Source organism: Delphinus delphis, chromosome 6 (genome assembly GCF_949987515.2).
Source record: "Delphinus delphis chromosome 6, mDelDel1.2, whole genome shotgun sequence".
NCBI lineage: Eukaryota > Metazoa > Chordata > Mammalia > Artiodactyla > Delphinidae > Delphinus > Delphinus delphis.
In genome coordinates, this window is record NC_082688.1 from 51,111,381 (window position 1) to 51,131,158 (window position 19,778).

Genomic DNA, 19,778 nt, shown 5'->3' on the forward strand with positions numbered 1-19,778 from the left:
GCCTACCCCCTGGAGTGCTTGCCTGCCTCCCTTTCCTCTTTGCAGACTGCTGCTTTAGAGAATTAGTTCTTCCGCTTCTTCCTAGGCTCTTTTGAAGATATTAAGTTGTGAATGCTCTACCAAGGCAAAAGTTCATAAGCATAACATTTTTAAATACCCTATTAGGAAGGTCATCCATCTCTTGACGTCAATTCATGGACCCCTTAGGCAGCACCTGGTTTGCAATTAGAGCCTTTGGATTCTGGATTCAAGACTATGTTTCAGCCCTGGGGACGTCTCTGGGATTTTGAGTTCTTGTAAATGAAGTAGTGAGACCAGATCTCAAAGTTCCTATGTGCCAGAAATTTCTGGTTCTGTTGCGGAGCCTCCCGAATTCTCTGCTCAGAACACAAGCCAGCATGACTGCTTACACAGGTGTGGAGATCTCTTGATGTTGTAACACCCTCCTTAAGCCAGTTTTACCAGTAGGATGGGGGGAGGAGTTCGGACGTTTTGTCTTGTACACGGAGATGAGCGGCCAATAAATGAGCTCTGTATCAAGCAACGGGTACAGAAAGGCAAACTCTAGCCCTTGCGAGCTGACCCGGAAGGGGAAACCTCCTAGCCCTTCAGCAGGAGGACTGAGTGGAAGTGGCTGATCGGTCCCCCTCTGCCTTCATTGTTCAGGAAATCCACCCTATTGTCTGAGGCACTCACCCACCCACCACAGGAAGCTCATCCGACACAGCAACTATGCCCTTTGGGATTGGAGGAATTCTTCCCTGTGATGCATGACACTAAGTCTCCTAGATGTTTTCCATAAATAAATGGTAGCTCTTCTCACAGGTGGGAACACATGGTCACTAAGATAGTCATGTAATATTATTAAAAAAACAAATTGAGTCACTTGGGTTTCTCTTGATGAAAATTGAGAAGTGTAGTTTCTAGTTATTTTTCCCCCAAACTGCCAAAGCAGAAATTAAGTAGAATCGCAGTGTTTGCTCAACGTATACTTGACCTACTCCACCAGTATCTTAAATAGTATTCATACCAACATATGCCTGCAATAGGGGAGATGAACCAAAGAGATCATCCTGTCTTTCACTACTTTAAATAAACTGGATAAAAGAAAGCAAGTTCTTATAGGTAAACCTAGAATGTTTAAATATGAACAGTAAAAATTTAATGATAATGTTAAATTTTATTTGTGCTGAAATACGCATAATGTAAAATTTGCCATCACAACCATTTTGAGTGGTGTTCCAGTGGCCTTAAGTACATCCACACTGGTGTACCCCTATCACCACCATCCATCTCCAGAACTCTTTTCACCTTCCCAAATTGGAATTTTGTACCCACTAAACAATAATTCCCATTTCTCTCTCCCACCATTCCCTCATAAAAGTGGAATTATATAACGCGTGTCCTTTTGTGACTGGTTTATTTCACTTATACAGTGTCTTCAACGTTTTTCCATATGGTAGGATGTGTCAGAATTTCCTTTCTTTTCAAGACTGAATAATATGCCATTGTATGCCTATACCACATTCTGTTGATCCATTCATCCCTTGATGGACACCTGAGTTCGCTTCCACCTTTTGGCTACTGTGTATAATGGTGTTCCTTGACATTGTTTGTAAAGCATGTTCACACACATTATCTTTCACAATGCTTACAACAGTCCTAGGAAATGGGAAGAGCAGATGTCCTTTGATCATGTTACAGATAAATAAATGCAACTGGGAAGAGTAAGTAACCTGATTAAGATCCCAGAGTTAGCAGGCAGTGGGAGAGGGAACAGAGCCCAGGTCTTTCTGACTCAGTGCCCTCCTTTGCCATCATGCCTTACTGCCTCATTTCCAAAAGTGCCATTTGACCGACTCACTCTTGTCTGTGGTTACCTCTGCCCAAATATTCTTCTTCAAAAGTCCTCTTTTTAGACAAAGCTATCCAGTGATAAGGCCATCCTCTCACATATGCCTTGAAACAAAATTTGACCTAATTTACCTGACTTCTGCCATAACGGTGATCCAGGGACTGATTACTAGGGCTCTTAGCGGCAGGATCATGGATCGTTAACCTGGGAAATTTGGAAGGTGAACATCTCTGCTCCATGTGCATCCTATAACGTGTGGCAGGATTATGCTTTGGGGAAGCCCTCTCTTCAAACCCACCATTTCTGGGGGAATTGGCAATTAGGGCCGTGTTTCCAGCTCTCATTGGATCGACACACCTCAGTGTTTATCAGCAGTGCTCAATCCGCTCCCTCCACCTGAGGTCAGCAGCTACCCTGGCAGTGGAGTTAGGAAGGGCCAGATATTCACACACATCATAACCTAACCTAAAGAAAAGCAACTGAACTTTTTTTTTTGGTACTAGCTGAAAAGCCCCAGCCCTTAAAATTGAATAATAGAGCTTTCTAGTCTAGCAGTAATCTGTAAACTGTAAACAAGACCTTTAGCTAAGACAGAGACTCAATCCTCTGAGAACACAGCAGCTACAGTGGTAAGAAGCGCCGTACTGGATCAGACCAAGGATCTGTTCCACCCGCTCTCTGTTGCAGGGTCACCAGCAAGCACTTTTGGGGAGAACGTACCATCCACCATGATCTCAAATGATTAGGAATTTTCCATGAACCTCCCATATTTCTCCATTAACATTCCAGTGTGATTCTCACATGCATAGAGCTACCCAAATACTTCTGAAAACAACTTACATTTTTAACCAGATTATATATCCAGGCACTTTCAGAAAATTCAGAATTATCTAAGTTAAAACTATATGTTTTTCTCTCTTTCTCTGACAGGTTTGAGATTGAAATTGAGCCTCTGTTTGCCAGCATTGCCCTCTACGATGTTAAAGAAAGGAAAAAGGTAAGACAGCAAAAAATAGCCCAACCCTGAGGGCATTCATTGCATGTTGTTCGTTGTCTTGGGGTTCATGTTTTTAAATCTCACTTCTATGTAGGAAAACCACATCAGATTTGAAAGCAAATGACCTTTGATATGTCCAGTTCTGTTGCCTTTGCAGTTTTTAAAGAAGTGACCTGGGAATTTATGTTCTTTGAAGAACCTTTACGAGAAAGTCGGCTGGAGGTGGTAGCCTGGCTGAGATAGAGAAGTAAAATAGTGACATATGGGGTTACACATAAAACAAAGCAATGTAAACATGGCTATAACAAGCCCAGTGCATGTAATGTTTCCTCAGTTGGGGAGTTTTTTGCATTGTGAGACAGGCTTATCATGAATGGAAGGCATCTTGTGCAATGAAAGTCTAAATTTGCCATCAGGTAGAGACCTCACCAAGTATATTGTGCTTTTAATTGAAAAGATTTCTCCATGAATGTCTTAATGTTTTGTCGTTTCGTAACTCCTAGAGGAGGGCACAAATGGCAAAACCAGAGGAGACGTTTCTGCCCCTCTACCCATAACCATTCAGTAGCTAAGGAAGTGTGTATATTTTGAATAAATATTAATGATCACTAAGATTTGTATTGGTCAGGGCAGGTAAACTGCTAAAACAAGGAGACCTCCCCCACACACATTCAGTGTTTAAAGCTGAATGGTTTAATGGTTTAAGTGGTTTAAATGGTTTACAGTGGTTTGAAGCTCAGATTTGCACAGGCAGAATCACCCAGAGGGCTTGTTAAAAGAGATGGTGGGCCCACCCCCAGAGTTTCCGATTCAGTAAATCTGGATGGGGCCTAAGAATTTGCATTTCGAACAGGTCCCCAGGTGATGCTGAAGCTGCTGGTCAGGGGGCCACATATGGAGAACCCTTGGCTAGAAGAAGGAGAATTTTCTGCCTTTGTCTCTTAACAATCCAGAGTAGGGAGGTGCGGGGTCAACAGTGGTCTCCTCCACTCAGGCATTCGGGAACCCAAGTGGCAGTGTCTCCTCCACACATCTTCAGTATATGCCCTCCCCAGTCACTCTTGTCACTGCCGCTACGGCCCCCGGAAAAAGGGGGAAAGATGGTGGGGGTGTGGGGTGGTGTTGGAGCCTGGAAGTTAGACACATCGTCACTTGTGCTCACAATTCGCTGGAAAGAATCTAGTCACATGCTCACTCCTAACTCTGCAGGGGAGGCTGGCAAATGTAGTCTCTGCCCGGGAGCCGCTTCTTGGCTGTAAATCTATTAGTGGTGAAGGGGAAACCCAACTCTACAGCGGTTCTTAAGTAACGCCGCACCGCTGAGCTCAGGAGCCTTCATCGTGACATGCTGTTGCTCGAAATCTGTAATGGATACTCACTACCCGCAACATCGAAAGCAAACTCTTCAGCTTCCATGCCCGGCTTTCTTCAGGATGGCTCTCATCTGCTTTCTTTCCCTCGAGAGCCTAGGCAGAGTCAAGCCAGGCTCCTTGATGTTAACTAAAGTCACTCCCCGTGTTACAGCCTCTGAGATACCTGTGCTGCACTCTCTCCCTGGTACACAGTCCCCCTCCAGCTCTGCTTGGCGGAACCTTCTTCCAAGGCCTGTCCATCTCACATGCCTCCCCCATGGAAAGCATTCCCCATCCCCCCCAACTGGATGTGACCTCTCACCCTCGGGAACTTCCACAGCGCTTTTTTGTAGGAGTGTGGTCACTTATATTTTGCTCTTACTGTAGTTAGTATGCATTGGCCTTTTCCCTCATTCTCGATGGTAAACTAATTGAGAGCCAAAGTAATGCCTTGCTTTTCTTCAATGCAGTACCTAGCACATCACTGAAATTCAGGAGATACTGGTGGGTTGATACAAATTTTAATGTTTCAAAGAACATCTCTCAAATGACTCAGAAATATCTAGAGACTGTGACAAAATACGTATCAGATTTTCCAGCAGCTGCTAGTCAAAAACCATGTCTACGGTTATACTTATTTGTTTGGTGAAACCTGGTGGGTTTTTCTTTTCCACTTTTTTTTTTAACATGTTTAGACCATGAGAACAATAGGTATAACTCATTTTTCATTTTGCCACTCATTTACAGATCTCAGAAAATTTTCACTGTGACCTGAACTCTGACCAATTCAAAGGATTTCTGCGTGCTCACACGCCCTCTGTTGCCACGTCCAGTCAGGCAAGATCTGCGGTATTCTCAGTCACCTATCCATCCTCGGACATCTACCTAGTAGTCAAGGTAGTTCAACACAATCTGATTGGCACAGTCTGATGTTCTCATTGTTGCATTACTCCCAGCGCATGTTTAGAGTGAAAGAGGTATCAGAAAATATTACATGTCCTCTGTGAGATTCGCTTTGTTTCCCTCTCAACTTTACTCCTTTTCCTTTACGAGCAAATTGTGTTGGGTACTAGAAAGACGATGGGTTTTGGAGTCAAACGGTCCTAGGTTTGAGTCCTGGCTTTGCAACTTAGTAGCTATATGACTTTGGGCAATTACCTGACCTTTCTGAGACTTAGTTTCTTCATCTGTAAAGTGGAGATCATAACACCTCCCTCAGTGAGTAGTTGTGATTACAGAATAAAGTCTGGCATGTATAGACACCCTTCCTTCTAACAAGGAAAACACCCTCAGCTATCCAGCTCTGGGATATCTCAGATAGAGTCTCCTAATCATGTTCACATTTTTCTAAAGACCCAGAGTTAAATGTCCAAAAATCCAGGCTCTGACAGTTTGAGGTGTGGGTTATAGTGTCCAAGCTTCACTCTCCCTTATTCATCACCATCTCACAGACTGAGTATGTCTAGTGAGAGCCAAAATCTGTGGGCAGTTCTGAGTGGAAAGACCTTTCATTCGAGATTGTACTCTTTGCTGATGTAAGAAAACCAGAGACTTTCTCTACACACCAACATGGCTGGTTAGAAGTTAACAGCAAACATTGAGTATTTTATCTACTTTAAGCCAAATAACTAGTCTCATTGACTCTTTACCCTCAAATTGAAAAAAAGTCCTGTTGTTTTAATTTCATGTACACCCAGCATTCTAGGATTGGGACATTTTCTAGTTAGCACAGTGTTTTATGTCCATAATCTCATTGATTCCCCCATGATCCCATGAGAGTAGCATACAGGTTCCAAAAACTTCAGGTGATGTGGAGGTCACTTAACAAGAGGCAGATGTCCTTCCATTCTAGCTCCCTTTACACCGTTTTACAAAAATTCTGAAAGGTCATTATAGCTTGACGGGAACTGATTGAAGTTTCTGGAAAACAGAGTTAAAATTCTATTGCTAAAAAGACACATCTCTTGTTGTCAAACTTAATGTGTGTCCTTTTCATCGCAATATTACTTAGACATACAGGAAAATTAGCTTAAAGTCCACTCTAGCAAACTGTAGCAGCCTGCAGTTACTTTTAAAATTCACTCCAGCCTGGGAAATCAAAAAAGTCAATACCAGTTCCATAGATCCAAATTTTATTTCCAATTCCAGTTCTCAGTGGATGACTTTATTTTGGGTAACCCATGGTAGTCTGCTAAATATCAGTGGTTACCTATGGGTGACTATTACTAAGTATATTCCAAAATTTTCAGATGTATAAATGCATTCATTTGGCAGTGATAAAGATTCTCTAAATTGTCTGGATAGAGTTAAGAAATTTAAATCTACTCAGTAAGACAGTCCCTGGTTTGCCTCTGATTTGTTTTTCTTTATTGTAATACCACAGTTGTTGCTTCTTTCCCTCTAAATAGGGCTGAGGGTAGCCTCTTTACCTTAAAGAAATTCCCAGGCAATTCTGATATGCCCCTTTCCCCTGCCTGCCATGGTTACGAGGACTCAGGCGTTTCTTTTACGTATCAGTGCTGAAGGACCACATAGTAGGCTCTCATAGCAGCCGGCAGCTCCTTCTCGCAAAGTACCTGAAGTTAGCCTTGTCCAACTCGGTGAAGGGAATCGTATCTGCTCATCTGGTCGAATCTGGATCCTCCTTCCAAATTCTGGAGATCCCTCTCCTGTGGGTTCCATGCTCTAGATGCAAAGTCATGGCATTCCCATTCTTCGCTTCAGGATTCTAATGAGAAGGTTCTTTATCTCGGTTCAAAGTTCATTTTAAAGACCACACTTCTGTCCACTGACCTCATGGAAAAATTAGCTTCTTTCCAATTTGCTGTATAAACTCCCGACCATCAATTTCAGGAGGATAGGGACCAGGCCTGTCATGTTCACCACCTTGTCTCCCCAACAGCTACCCTACAGAAAGGACTCAACAAATGTTTTCTAAACAAATGAATAGGTGAATGATCGCTGACTAACAGGAAAATGGGTTAGTTTCTACCTCGAGTGTTACGTGTCCATGGCCTCAACCTGGTGCATCTCTCAGGAGGATCAGCCTCATCTTCAGGCTATGGCAGTGGGAAGGGGTTTTTAAGTTCCTCTGTGAGACGAGAGACTTAATGCTTGCAGTCTTCTTGAGACAGATGTTCGTTGAGCAGCCCCATGCCATTTCCTTTGAAACTCCATGAATCACCCTCCACCACTTGGGTATTTCTGGTTAAATACTTGGTGCCTAATTGACAGTGCCTGTTAAGAATGTGTGCCTTTTAGGATATGTTGACCCAAACTTCTTCTTCAAGGATTATCTCAACTACTAACACAGACTAATGGGACTAAATCCATTTGTTTTTCTCTTCCACATGTAAGTTAAATTAAATTTTCTTTGAGCAGAGGGTTAGACAATTTTAAATTTCTGCTTTTTTTTCTCTTAAACATGGTGCCTAGATTTGTGGCCAGCCAGGTCCTTCACTTGCAGCAAGATGGAAGACGATGCTTGACAGTAGTAATTCATATTACCAGCCACTTAGCAAAGTGAAAAGCTGTACCATCCTACTGCTTTCAAGTTCCTTTCCAAGTCTGTTAAGTCCAGAGAAGCAGCCCTAATAGGAAATACAAGGGAGACAATTACAGATAATTTATTCTGTTCATTTATTCATTTTGTGGAAGGTTTTAGTCCCCAACCTGACTTTCACAGAGGTCGTATCTCTTTTTTTACGTTGTAAGCAATAATAAACAAAATGAGCTATTAACATCCTACATATGTCTCGTGGGTTTTGTATTAAAAAATAACTTTTATTGTATTTTTTATTGTAGGCATAATACATGTTTATTATTTAAAAACAGAAAATACACGTAAGCAATAGGAAGAAAATAAAGACAGTACATAATCCCACCATACAAAGATAACTACTATTAACATTTGCCATGTATCTATCGTCCTTTTAATATGCCTTTATGATTTTTTTTTACAAAACTGTGTAATACTCTTCGTACTGATTTTTTAAATCAAAAAACATATATTATGGACATCTGATGTCATCAAATATTGTCATAAGACACTATTTTGATGGTTGCATAGATTCCATTATACAAATGTAATTCACGTGCTTTGTTTTAATATTATTTTTGTTGGTAGATTGAAAAAGTCCTTCAGCAGGGAGAGATTGGAGACTGTGCAGAACCCTACATGGTTATCAAAGAAAGTGATGGTGGAAAGGTATGCTATTTTGAGTATTGCTAAATGGTAACATTTTAGAATAAGCAGGTATTTTTCAGAAGTCTCCCATAAAATAGTTAATGGAGTTTAGTCCATAATGTGTCCCCATATGAAGCACTAATAAATTATATTCAAACAAAATAAGGAAGGGAAACTTCATCGATGACAACTTTTTAAAGAAATAAACTATTAAACTCAGCAAACGATGATGTACACACCAATGTCTAATTACAAAACTTCACTAGGGCAAAAGCGCGTCCTGTTGTCTTGGTTCTGAGGCCTGGGCTCGGTTGGGAGGGCCACAGACACCCCATGAAACTGAACAGTGCCACAGCTCCCCTAGCTTCCTCCACAGCATGGGCCACCACCCTTTCTGATTTGGATATTTGGACATTAGCTGAGACTGCTGTACATCATAAATGTATTAGTACAACATTGGTACTGAGCCATGAAAAGGACATCTCTTCTCAGCACCCATTTGCAAAAGTTTCCAACATAATTTTTAAAACATGGCCTTTTTGGAATAAGACTTGCCTAACGGCATCCTACTGCAGACTCATAAATTTCAAGTAAGATTTATTGAACTCAAGATAACTTGCTTTTTTTAATCTACCTTTTATCCTGAACTTAGAATGATTACTTTGGAAGTGTTGTCAACCTAATAGGAGATTGTTAGGAACGCTTATAGATCTTTCTGGAATCTTCCAAGACAACTGTGGAAAAACAGGCTCACTTAAGAGCTTGATAGATGATGTACAAAACTTTTCATCCCAAGATTCTCTCATGCGAATCCAGTGTAGCTAGGACCTAAAAGAGGTACTTGTTGATTAGGTAGTATAACAAGCCCCAATACTTTGGGGTTTTTTGTTTGCTTGTTTGTTTGTTTGTTTAGCTGAAGGTATATTTAATAATTGAATGTAGGCTTTCTTTAATTCTTTAAATTCCTCCTTTTCTATTCTGTACTTCCTTATCAGTTGGACTTCTGGCCTGAGATGTGTTGTTTTTCTGCCTATTCCCTCTTTTTAATCAGTAGAGTAGGGATTTTGGAGATGGCTCTCATATCCATGGCAGAGGCAGTTGACTTGGTGCTGGTGCCATACTGGGTTTTTTTATATCTTTATTGGAGTATAATTGCTTTAAAATGTTGTATTAGTTTCTGCTGTACAACAAAATGAATCAGCTATATGTATACATATATCCCCATATCTCCTCCCATCCTCCCTATCCCACCCCTCTAGGTCGTCACAAAGCATTGAGCTGATTTCCCTGTGCTACAAGCAGCTTCCCACTAGCCATCCATTTTACATTTGGTAGTGTATATATGTCAATGCTACTCTGTCACTTCGTCCCAGCTTCCCCTATCCCCCTATGTCCTCAAGTCCATTCTCTACATCTGTGTCTTTATTCCTGCCCTACCACTGGGTTCACCAGTACCGTTTTCTTAGATTCCATATTTGTGCGTGAGCGTACAGTATTTGTTTTTCTCTTTCTGACTTACTTCACTCTGTATGACACACTCTAGGTCCATCCACCTCATTACAAAGAAGTCAATTTCGTTCCTTTTTACGGCTAAGTAATATTCCATTGAATATATGTGCCACATCTTCTTTATCCATTCATCTGTTGATGGACACTTAGGTTGGTTCCATGTCCTGGCTATTGTAAAGAGCGCCGCAATGAACATTGTGGTACATGTATCTTTTTGAATTATGGTTCTCTCAGGGTATATGCACAGTAGTTGGGTCATATGGTAGTTCTATTTTTAGTTTTTTAAGTAACCTCCATACTGTTCTCCATAGTGGTTGTATCAATTTTCATTCCCACCAACAGTGCAGGAGGTTTCCCTTTTCTCCACACCCTCTCCAGCATTTATTGTTTGTAGATTTGGTGATGAGGGCCCTTCTGACTGGTGTGAGGTGATATTTCATTGTGGTTTTGATTTGCGTTTCTCTAATGAATAGTGATGTTGAGCATCTTTTCATGTGTTTGTTGGCAATCTGTATGTCTTCTTTGGAGAAATGTCTGTTTAGGTCTTCTGCCCATTTTTTGACTGAATCGTTTTTTTGATATTGAGCTGCATGAGCTGCTTTGTATATTTTGGAGATTAATCCTTTTTCAGTTGCTTCATTTTCAAATATTTTCTCCCATTCTGAGGGCTGTCTTTTCATCTTGTTTATGGTCTCCTTTGCTGTGCAAAAGCTTTGAAGTTTCATTAGGTTCCATTTGTTTATTTTTGTTTTTATTTCCATTACTCCGGGAGGTGGGTCAAAAAGGATATTGCTGTGATTTATGTCATAGAGTGTTCCGCCTATGTTTTCCTCTAAGAGTTTTATAGTGTCTGGCCTTACATTTAGGTCTTTAATCCACTTGGAGTTTATTTTTGTGTATGGTGTTAGGAAGTGTTCTAATTTCATTCTTTTACTTGTAGCTGTCCAGTTTTCCCAGCACCACTTATTGAAGAGGCTATCTTTTCTCCACTGTATATTCTTGCCTCCTTGTCAAAGATAAGGTGACTTTATGTGTGTGGGTTTATCTCTAGGCTTTCTATCCTGTCCCATTGATCTGTATTTCTGTTTTTGTGCCAGTACAACAGTGTCTTAATTACTGTAGCTTTGTAGTATAGTCTGAAGTCAGGGAGACTGATTCCTCCAACTCTTTCTTTCTCAAGATTGCTTTGGCTATTCGGGGTCTTTTGTGTTTCCATACAAATTGTAAACTTTTTTTGTGAAATAGGCCATTGGTAATTTGATAGGGATTGCATTGAATCTGTAGATTGCTTTGGGCAGTGTAGTCATTTTCACAACGTTGATTCTTCCAATCCAAGAACATGGTATATCTCTCCATCTGTTTGTATCTGATTTCTTTCATCAGTGTCTTATAGTTTTCTGCACAGGTCTTTTGCCTACTTAGGTAGGTTTATTCTGTTTGTTGCAGTGGTAAATGGGAGTGGGTCCTTAATTTCTCTTTCTGATTTTTTGTTGTTAGTGTATAGGAATGCAAGAGATTTCTGTGCATTAATTTTGTATCCTGCTACTTTACCAGATTCATTGATTAGGTCTAGTCGTTTTCTGGTGGCATCTTCAGGATTTTCTAAGTATAGAATCATGTCGTCTGCAAACAGTGACAGTTTTATTTCTTCTTTTCTGCTTTGGATTCCTTTTATTTCTTTTTCTTCTCTGATTGCCATGGCTAAAACTTCCAAAACTATCTTGAATAATAGTGGTGAGGATGGCCACCCTTGTCTTGTTCCTGATCTTAGGGGAAATGCTTTCAGTTTTCACCATTGAGAATGATGTTGTGCCATATTGTCTGTTTCTCTGTCTCTTTCCATTTTCCTGTAGAGTAAAGAAAAGATTGAAAAACTAAAACTTCAAGCTGAATCCTTCTGCCAACGTTTGGGGAAATACCGGATGCCCTTTGCCTGGGCTCCCATAAGCTTAGCAAGTTTCTTCAATGTCTCTACCCTCGACAGGGAGGTAACTGATGTGGAGTCCACGGTTGGTAAGCTTTTCAACTGTGGTGTGAAGGGAAGGGCTCCCCAATGTACCAACTCTGAGGTTAGCTACTGATTGGTGGGGGGTTGGGGGTGCAGTAAGGTGGGGGGAGTGGGCAGGAAGAAGGAGGTGAATAGAATGAAACATGATTAAGACTGGAATACAAATGCTTGATTGGACAGTGATCTCCAAGACAATTACAATGAACTTTGTGGAGTTTAAATATAGTAAGATTTTTGGTTGGAATTTTCTGTACAGTTTGACACTTTAAAGAGTTAATTTTCAGTGGCCATCTCTTCTTAAAAGTAAAATTCTTGAAAATAACAAGAAAATATAATAATATAATAATATAGTTTGTAGTGTGTTCAACAAAGGCACCATGGTTGGCTCCTAAATATAAGAAAAGCAAGGGCTTCAAAATGAAAAACTCTGGTTTCTAGCAAAATATCCAGTTCCTTAAAGTTTATTTTGCCAAGGGCAAGTGAAAAATGTGGATGCCAAAAGAATATTTAGTTACTGTTCTGATTTATTTAGCATATTTCTCTTTTCCATTACCTAACCCTTGATCTGAGTTATTAAGTCCCTCAACAGTTTGGGTATGGAACTATCCAAGAGGGTTACAGAGTTTGCAAGAATATCACCCCTCACGTGTGGCAGAGTTTCTGTTTTTTAAAATGTCTTTGTATCCAGCAAATATTTATGTCTCCAGTCACATTTCTTGGGAAGTTTTTCATGCATTCCTTAGCTCTGCCACTTCTGAAATGTTGCCTTTACCAGAGGAGTGGAGGAAAAGGTATTTTGTTATTGCTGCTGCTATCCTGGAGTTATTGATGCATAATTACCAGTCAGAACTCCCGGGTTATTGCTGATTTATCAAAAACAAATCTCAGGGCTTCCCTGGTGGCGCAGTGGTTGAGAGTCCGCCTGCCGACACAGGGGACACGGGTTCGTGCTCCGGTCCGGAAGATCCCACGTGCCGCGGAGTGGCTGGGCCCGTGAGCCATGGCCGCTGAGCCTGTGCGTCCGGAGCCTGTGCTCCGCAACGGGAGAGGCTGCAACAGTGAGAGGCCCGCGTACCGCAAAAAAAGAAAAAAATCTCATTTTAGTGCATCCGAACATTCACACCACAATATGTGTGTGTGGGTTTTTTTTTAATGCTAATTTCTATGTAGACCCAGGTAGCCTTATTTGAAAGAGTTCTGCATAGAGCTTAAAGGACACATAAACTAGGTAGTTAAGGCATAGAGCTTGCTGGGTCCTCAGTCATCTCTGGGTCAAGGAGAAATTAACCTGACTACAGAGGCTGATTTTTAAGAAGCAACCAAAAGATGTAGTGTGTTATACTGAGGCAGCATGGCAAGTTTAGGTGGCTCAGTGGTGGCAGGAAGTTCCAGTTCCACATCATGACAAGAATTAAGGGTAAGAGAATGTTCAAAGATGGGGTTGAAATATTACAGTTCTATGCAATTTGACCATTCACTACAGAACCCCTGAGCTTTGCAGTATAAAAGTAACAAAATCCTCACCTAAATCTCAAACGGGGTAAGAAACAACTAAGCAGAGTATCAGGGTTCAGGTTTGGGTGTGACTCAGTTCTAATTACCATTAGGCAGGTTGGCCAAGGCAGAAACTCAGTTCTGCTGCCTGGTCCATACAGCAAGAGCAGAAGAAAGCTCAGATCCAGGATGGACTCAGGCTGACCTGTACGTAGCATGTTCGGGCCAGAGTCCCAAATGCCTGCAGGGGCATTTGAGTACATGCCTCTCCCAGTGGAATGTAAATATAAAAATAAAACAAAACTAAACACTGTTGACTAAATAAAGCTGATTATTTGGCCAGACCCTGCTCTGGCTGCAGTTCTGGACTCCTGCTCCTTGATCGCCACGTGGGAGGGCACTGTGGTTGCTCCTGGGCTCTCACTATGATCAGAGGAGGATTAGGGGCTCCAACAGGGGGGTCTAAGAACAGGGATCGGGGAGGGAAATTGTCATGCAAAACAAGAATGGCCGTGTTCAGTGTTCTCCTTCAGTGCACTTCAACCTATCCTACGTATGTTAAAGTTAATAACTGCTATATATTCAAACAGAAAGGCAAACTTTAGAATGACAATTGTTTTCCTTAAAGGGAAAGGCTCTGTGAGTGAGCGGAAAACTTTGTCCCAATCTCGAAGACTTTCTGAAAGAGCCTTCTCCTTGGAGGAAAATGGGGTTGGATCCAACTTCAAGACCTTGACCATTAACAGCTTTTTCAAGCAGGTATCTCTTCCTGTTACAGTGTGTCTGGCTTTGTCCCCTCACAATGGCATGAGTGCTGGAGCCCAGAGGGGGAGTAGATGTAGTGACTAAGAGAACAAGTTAGTCAACCTCACCGAGCCTCGGTTTCATCATCTACAAAACAGGGATCATGACACTTGCTTGATGTGGCTTTTGGGAGGGTTCGATGACACGAGACGTGTAAAGCTCTTCTCAGAGTGCCTGGGATATAACAAGTGCTAAGTGAACGTTAGCCCTTTTAATTGAGAGAAGGACTGGTTCCCATTAACACAAACTATCCTATTTGAACTATCATGGCCAATTCATTTATTAGGCTATGAAAACAGTCTGGCTAAAATATACACTTCCCCTTTGGCCTGGGGTTTCTTGGCCTAGGTGTTGTCCATCTCATCCCTTTTCCACGTGCGGGCTTTCCAGAGCTGCCTGCTTCCTCACAGGGTGTGACCATTACAGACGGTGCTCTTTATTAGCTCAGAAATCATTGAGACTACTTAGAGAATGAAGAATTTCCTAGCGTAATCAAATTCAGAGAGACAGAAGGTGGAATGACAGAAAGTAGAATGGTGGTGGCTAGGGGCTGCAGGAAGCGGGGAATGGGGAGTTGTTTCATGGGTATGGAGTTTCAGTTTTGCAAACTGAAAGCATTCTGGAGATCGTTTGCCCAACAAAGTGAATGTACTTAACACTACTGAACTGTATACTCAAAAATGGTTAAGATGGTAAATTTTACATGATATGTGTTTTACTACCAAAAAAACCAACTTGACTTATACTTGGTTTGACTCTGTTTTGGAAAATTTTCTGCAGCTCAGCAGTTCTCATGGGGCATGTCAAGGGGTTATGTTAACAAACTGAAATGCAGAAGAGATCCTAAGGGTTCTGTGTGCCATGCCTCATGATGGAGATGGCAGGGGACTGAAAGGGTTTCTATTTGGGAAATAACTCCTTCCAACTGTATTGCCTTGGGGAGCCAGGCCCTTGACTAAACAAGCCGAAGTTTTCTCATCTGTACTTAGGAATAGGACACACCTATCTACCTACCTACTTACCTACCTTCCTTACTGGGCTGCTGTAAGGATCAGAGCTCATGCACACGTATCCCTCAGCAGCATGCCTGTCCCACATACACGCATGGAGTGTGTGTGCTTAGCCTTCTCAGTCAAGACAAATGTGAAGAATATGAGGACAGGACAAAGATGGAAAGCTGCTTTCTCCATCTTCAAATCTTCAAAGAAAACTTTTCTTCTGTTTTGTTTCAGGGAGTACACAAGTATCAGTGGGTTTAAGTTATAGGGGGAGGACCTTTTGGCCTGGATTACTAATGGTCAAACAGCCTTCCTCAGGAAGGCAGTAAAATCCCCGTCTCCAGGAGGATTGAAGAGGCTGAGAGAGTCAGAGTGGTAGAGGAAGAATATTTGACAAGAGGTTGACCAAAAGATTTCAGAGTTGTTGCCTCTTATCTACGAAAGGCATGTTCCAATAATACTTAAAGATAAAAATCTTCTGAGAAATCAATCTTTGGTCCCGACCCCAGGGGTGTATGGTGAATCTACCCTAACCCTGACTTCTCTCTTGGCAGGAGGGAGATCGCCTGAGTGATGAAGACTTATTCAAGTTTTTAGCTGACTACAAAAGATCTTCATCCCTACAGAGGAGAGTCAAGTCAGTTCCAGGTGTGGATGGCTTGTCTTTATCCTCTTTGTTGTGCCAAAGCCATTTATGATTGGACACATTATTCATGTAACGCTGCAATTTTTTGTCAAGGGAGATGTAGGATTTTGTATTAGGAGTTAAGGTCTGGGTTTTCTTGGCCAACCCGTTAATGTGTTCTATTTTTATTAAAGGACTGATTCTGGAAATAAACATCATGCTTTATATTTGATTGCTCACTCAGAAAATCAGATAATTGTTTGAAGAGAGGAGCCTCTTATATCATAGTGTATGGAACTCTTAACATGAGAAAAAGTGAAAGTGCAATGCTTTGGTAGAAGGTGAGGGCGCACCCTGCTTATCCTCAGCTTAACAGCCCCTGAGGCACTTCTGCAGCCCCCTGGGGTACCAGGGAACCTAGTTTGAAAACCACCAATTTTTAGTGCTTGTAATGAGAGAAGTTACTGAACTATATACTTACGGTGTGGTAGTTCTGGAAGGGACTTTAAAGATCCTCTAATGTGTTCTTACTCATTTTACAGTTTCTTGCTTTTTAAGTTCTAGAAACTAAATCTCAAAAATTGTCATGATATGCTTTTTCTCAAACTATGGGAAATTAACTGGGTATTCCAAAGTGCTTATACTCACACAACTTATCCTCATTTCCATAAAAGAAATATAGTACAGCAGTCTTTCTTGACTCCCTCATATATAACGTCTTTACTAAGACAGTCCTATTTTCTTTCTTTAGGCTTGCTCAAACTGGAGATTTCTCTGGCTCCAGAGATGACCAGTTGCTGTCTGACTCCTGAAATGCTGCCAGTGAGACCCTTTCCTGAAAACCGGGGACGCCCACACAAAGAGATTTTGGAATTTCCAATCCGAGAAGTGTATGTCCCTCATACTGTGTACAGGTAAGAAACAAAAGCTCTTGGAAAATTATTGAACCAAAAATTTGAGCCTTGTTTGGGTAATGCTTTCATCATCCTTTGACCTATTTTGCTACTTCCTAAGTTTTGGGGAAAATGAAATATGACGTTTACAAAACTATAGATAATTACTTTTTAAGATCAATTTGTTCTCTCTTTTTTTTGTGGTATGCGAGCCTCTCACTATTGTGGCCTCTTCTTTTGGGTATGTGGGACTGAAATGCAAAGAATTTCAGAACTCACCTAATCTAAGTACCTCTACCCGTCACGTTTTCAGATGTATAAAATTGAGACCCAGACAGGATAAGTGAGTGGTTTGTTGATGTCAAAAATGGCAGTGGGTAGAACAACAAGGTTTTACTGTGTAGCACAGGGAACTATATTCAATATCTTGTAATAAACTATAATGGAAAAGAATCATAGAAAAAGAATGCAGAATCTAAAAAATGGGAACTTATTTACAAAACAGAAGTAGAGTCACAGATGTAGAAAACAAACTTATGGTTAACCAGAGGATTGGGGGAAGGGATAAATCTGGAGATTGGGGTTGACATATACACACTACTATATGTAAAATAGATAACTAATAAGAGCCTACTGTATAGCACAGTAAACTCTAATCAATACTCTGTAATGGCCTATATGGGAAAAGAATCTTAAAAAAAGAGTGGATCTATGTGTATGTATAACTGATTCAGTTTGCTGTACATCTGAAACTAACACATTGTAAATCAACTCTACTCCAATAAATATTTAAAAAGAAAAAAGTATATAGATATATATACATGTATATATGTATAACCGAATCACTTTGCTGTATACCTGAAACTAACACAATATTGTAAATCAACTATACTTCAATTTTTAAAAATGGCAGTGAGAATTACAACCAACCATTCCTACAGTTAGAAGTGCACCTCTTCCTTTCAAAATTGAAGTACACATGCATTTCCCCCATTTAATCCTTTCTGAAGCAGTTCTTGGTTTTCTCTTCTCATTCCTAAATACAAAGTCAGCCAAGTCTCCCTCCTAGATAAGTAAGCATTCCTAGGATGCAGTAGTTTCCATTCTCCATTCCCTAGAGGGAGATGAAGACATGAAAATGTTTGCTTATGGATGCTGTATATCTTTTTAGAAACCCTATCCTATAATTGGGAAAAAGAATGCTCTTGGTATTGGAATAAACTTGCACCAAATGCATTCTATAGTTATTCAACTTCCCCTAGCTTTTAATCTCCCATGGGAGACATTTACAACTCTCTCTACTCCTTGCTGCAAACATTATCCCTTAATTACATCACAGCGGGACTCAATGCGTTAGTGCATCTACTGGTTCAGAAATGTAGGAGTGCTGAGGAGGACAAGTTTGAACAGATTACTATGGACCCAACTTGGCATCATGAGAAACGGACCCACAAGTGCAAAGTGAATATTCTTTAGCTGTTCTGTACACTGTGGAAATGCCAAGGCCACCCCATATATCTATTGGGCCAAGCAAAGAATACCTACAGTGACAAAGCCAGGGTTCAGATTTCCAATTTGTGTATCTTTCACATAAACTTCAGAGCTCCCTTGAATGGAGGGAACTATTACATGGACGAATGGCAGGTGTTTTCTGGCCTTGAGTGTCAGTTGTGGCCAGAGTCATGCTTTACAGGATTGTCATATGGGTGGGGTTTCAGTTTAATACCATATGAATAGCACTCAGGTTCTTCACCTCTCTTAAACAGCAGCTGCTGTGGAGCCTCAGATCAAATTGGCCTGGGATAGGCTGAGCTGCCTTCCTGCCCTCAGTCTCTTCGTCCTCCGATCTCTTCAGCTGCCTCCTTTGACAGCCTTGCCCCTTCAGGTGCCCTCAGCTGGGGTCACTGTGTTGCCCACAGGGGCACCATTCATACTCTATTCCCTGTGGATGCTGCCTGATGCCTCTACCCTAATTCAGCTCACTTTGAGGGGTGATCTAGATCGGTTATAAAAGAACTGGGCCTGGCTGAGGAAGTATCCCCATGAACCCATGAGAGTGTTGATCACTCATAAGACAAACACTCACTTTGAGGGAAGAGACGAACTTCTAGAGCCAGAAGTACTCATTCTAGGAATGGCGAGCATCTCCCCAACCAGGGGCTTGGGCCTCTGCAGTGCTGTTGGCAGCCTCTACGTGTGAGAGGCAGGGGGTCAGACAAGTACACAGAAGCAGACCCAGGCAAGAGCTATTTCAAAATCACAAGCAGAAGGACGGTCATTCCGAAAGCGGAGCAGAACAGCTGGAAAAATTAGGTCGATAAACAGGATTATCCGACTCTGAGTATGGCATTCTCTTCTCCATGCCCAGATTAAAAAAATACTGGTTGTTAGCCCAAGAACACGTTTGAACCAACTCCTGGCTGATTTTCCATGTGGCCCAGCAGCTGGTAATGGAGACTCCAGCTGCCTTCTGGTGGGGGCAGAATGAAAACAATGCGGCCTGGGGCCAAGGCCCAGCGAGACCTTTAAGGGCGGTTTATCCTGTGGCAGTTACTGGAGTTTGCCCGGAGATCACAGGCGCTGAGGTTGTAATGAGCTTGTTAAGCTCCTTGCCGTCCCTGTAACTGGTGATTACATTAGAGAGATCCACATAAAGTGCGTTTTCATCTCTCATCCCAGCCCCCAATAGCCTCTGAGGTCGTTTTATCCAATTATCAGACTCGCCGTGGACGACTGTGCTTGCCGTGAACAAGCATATCACTTAGAACATGATTTCTTTGATGGATAATTAGCTGTTTTCAGGCTGCCTCCTATTTAGCTGAATGTTCTCAGGCCAGAAGTCTGCATTCTGGTCTGGCAGGGAGGTGCCTTTTGTATCACAATGGCGTCTTGAGGAACACTGCCGGGCTTGCATCCTACAGGGGCAGAAAGCACGGCACAGGATAAATGTGCAAGCTGGTCTTGAATGACTGTCTGGAAGTTATAATTTAGTGAATAGCATTTCTAAGGAATAAACCAGAAATAATTCTGGGTGACGTGTTTAGGAAGGAGTCAGGG

The 19,778-nt window shown here is 41.6% G+C and overlaps 1 protein-coding gene across 4 annotated transcripts in view; it reads left to right on the forward strand.

Moving 5' to 3' along the window:
• DOCK8 (dedicator of cytokinesis 8) overlaps positions 1–19,778 on the forward strand; it is a 219,939-nt gene that overhangs the window by 94,272 nt on the left and 105,889 nt on the right. For all 4 annotated transcript variants that reach the window (XM_060014659.1, XM_060014663.2, XM_060014660.1 and 1 more), the window contains 7 exons: positions 2,786–2,852; positions 4,952–5,101; positions 8,331–8,411; positions 11,753–11,912; positions 14,030–14,160; positions 15,758–15,851; positions 16,580–16,742. In XM_060014659.1, the coding sequence (XP_059870642.1) occupies positions 2,786–2,852; positions 4,952–5,101; positions 8,331–8,411; positions 11,753–11,912; positions 14,030–14,160; positions 15,758–15,851; positions 16,580–16,742 (846 nt within the window). The remainder of the gene's footprint in view (positions 1–2,785; positions 2,853–4,951; positions 5,102–8,330; positions 8,412–11,752; positions 11,913–14,029; positions 14,161–15,757; positions 15,852–16,579; positions 16,743–19,778) is intronic.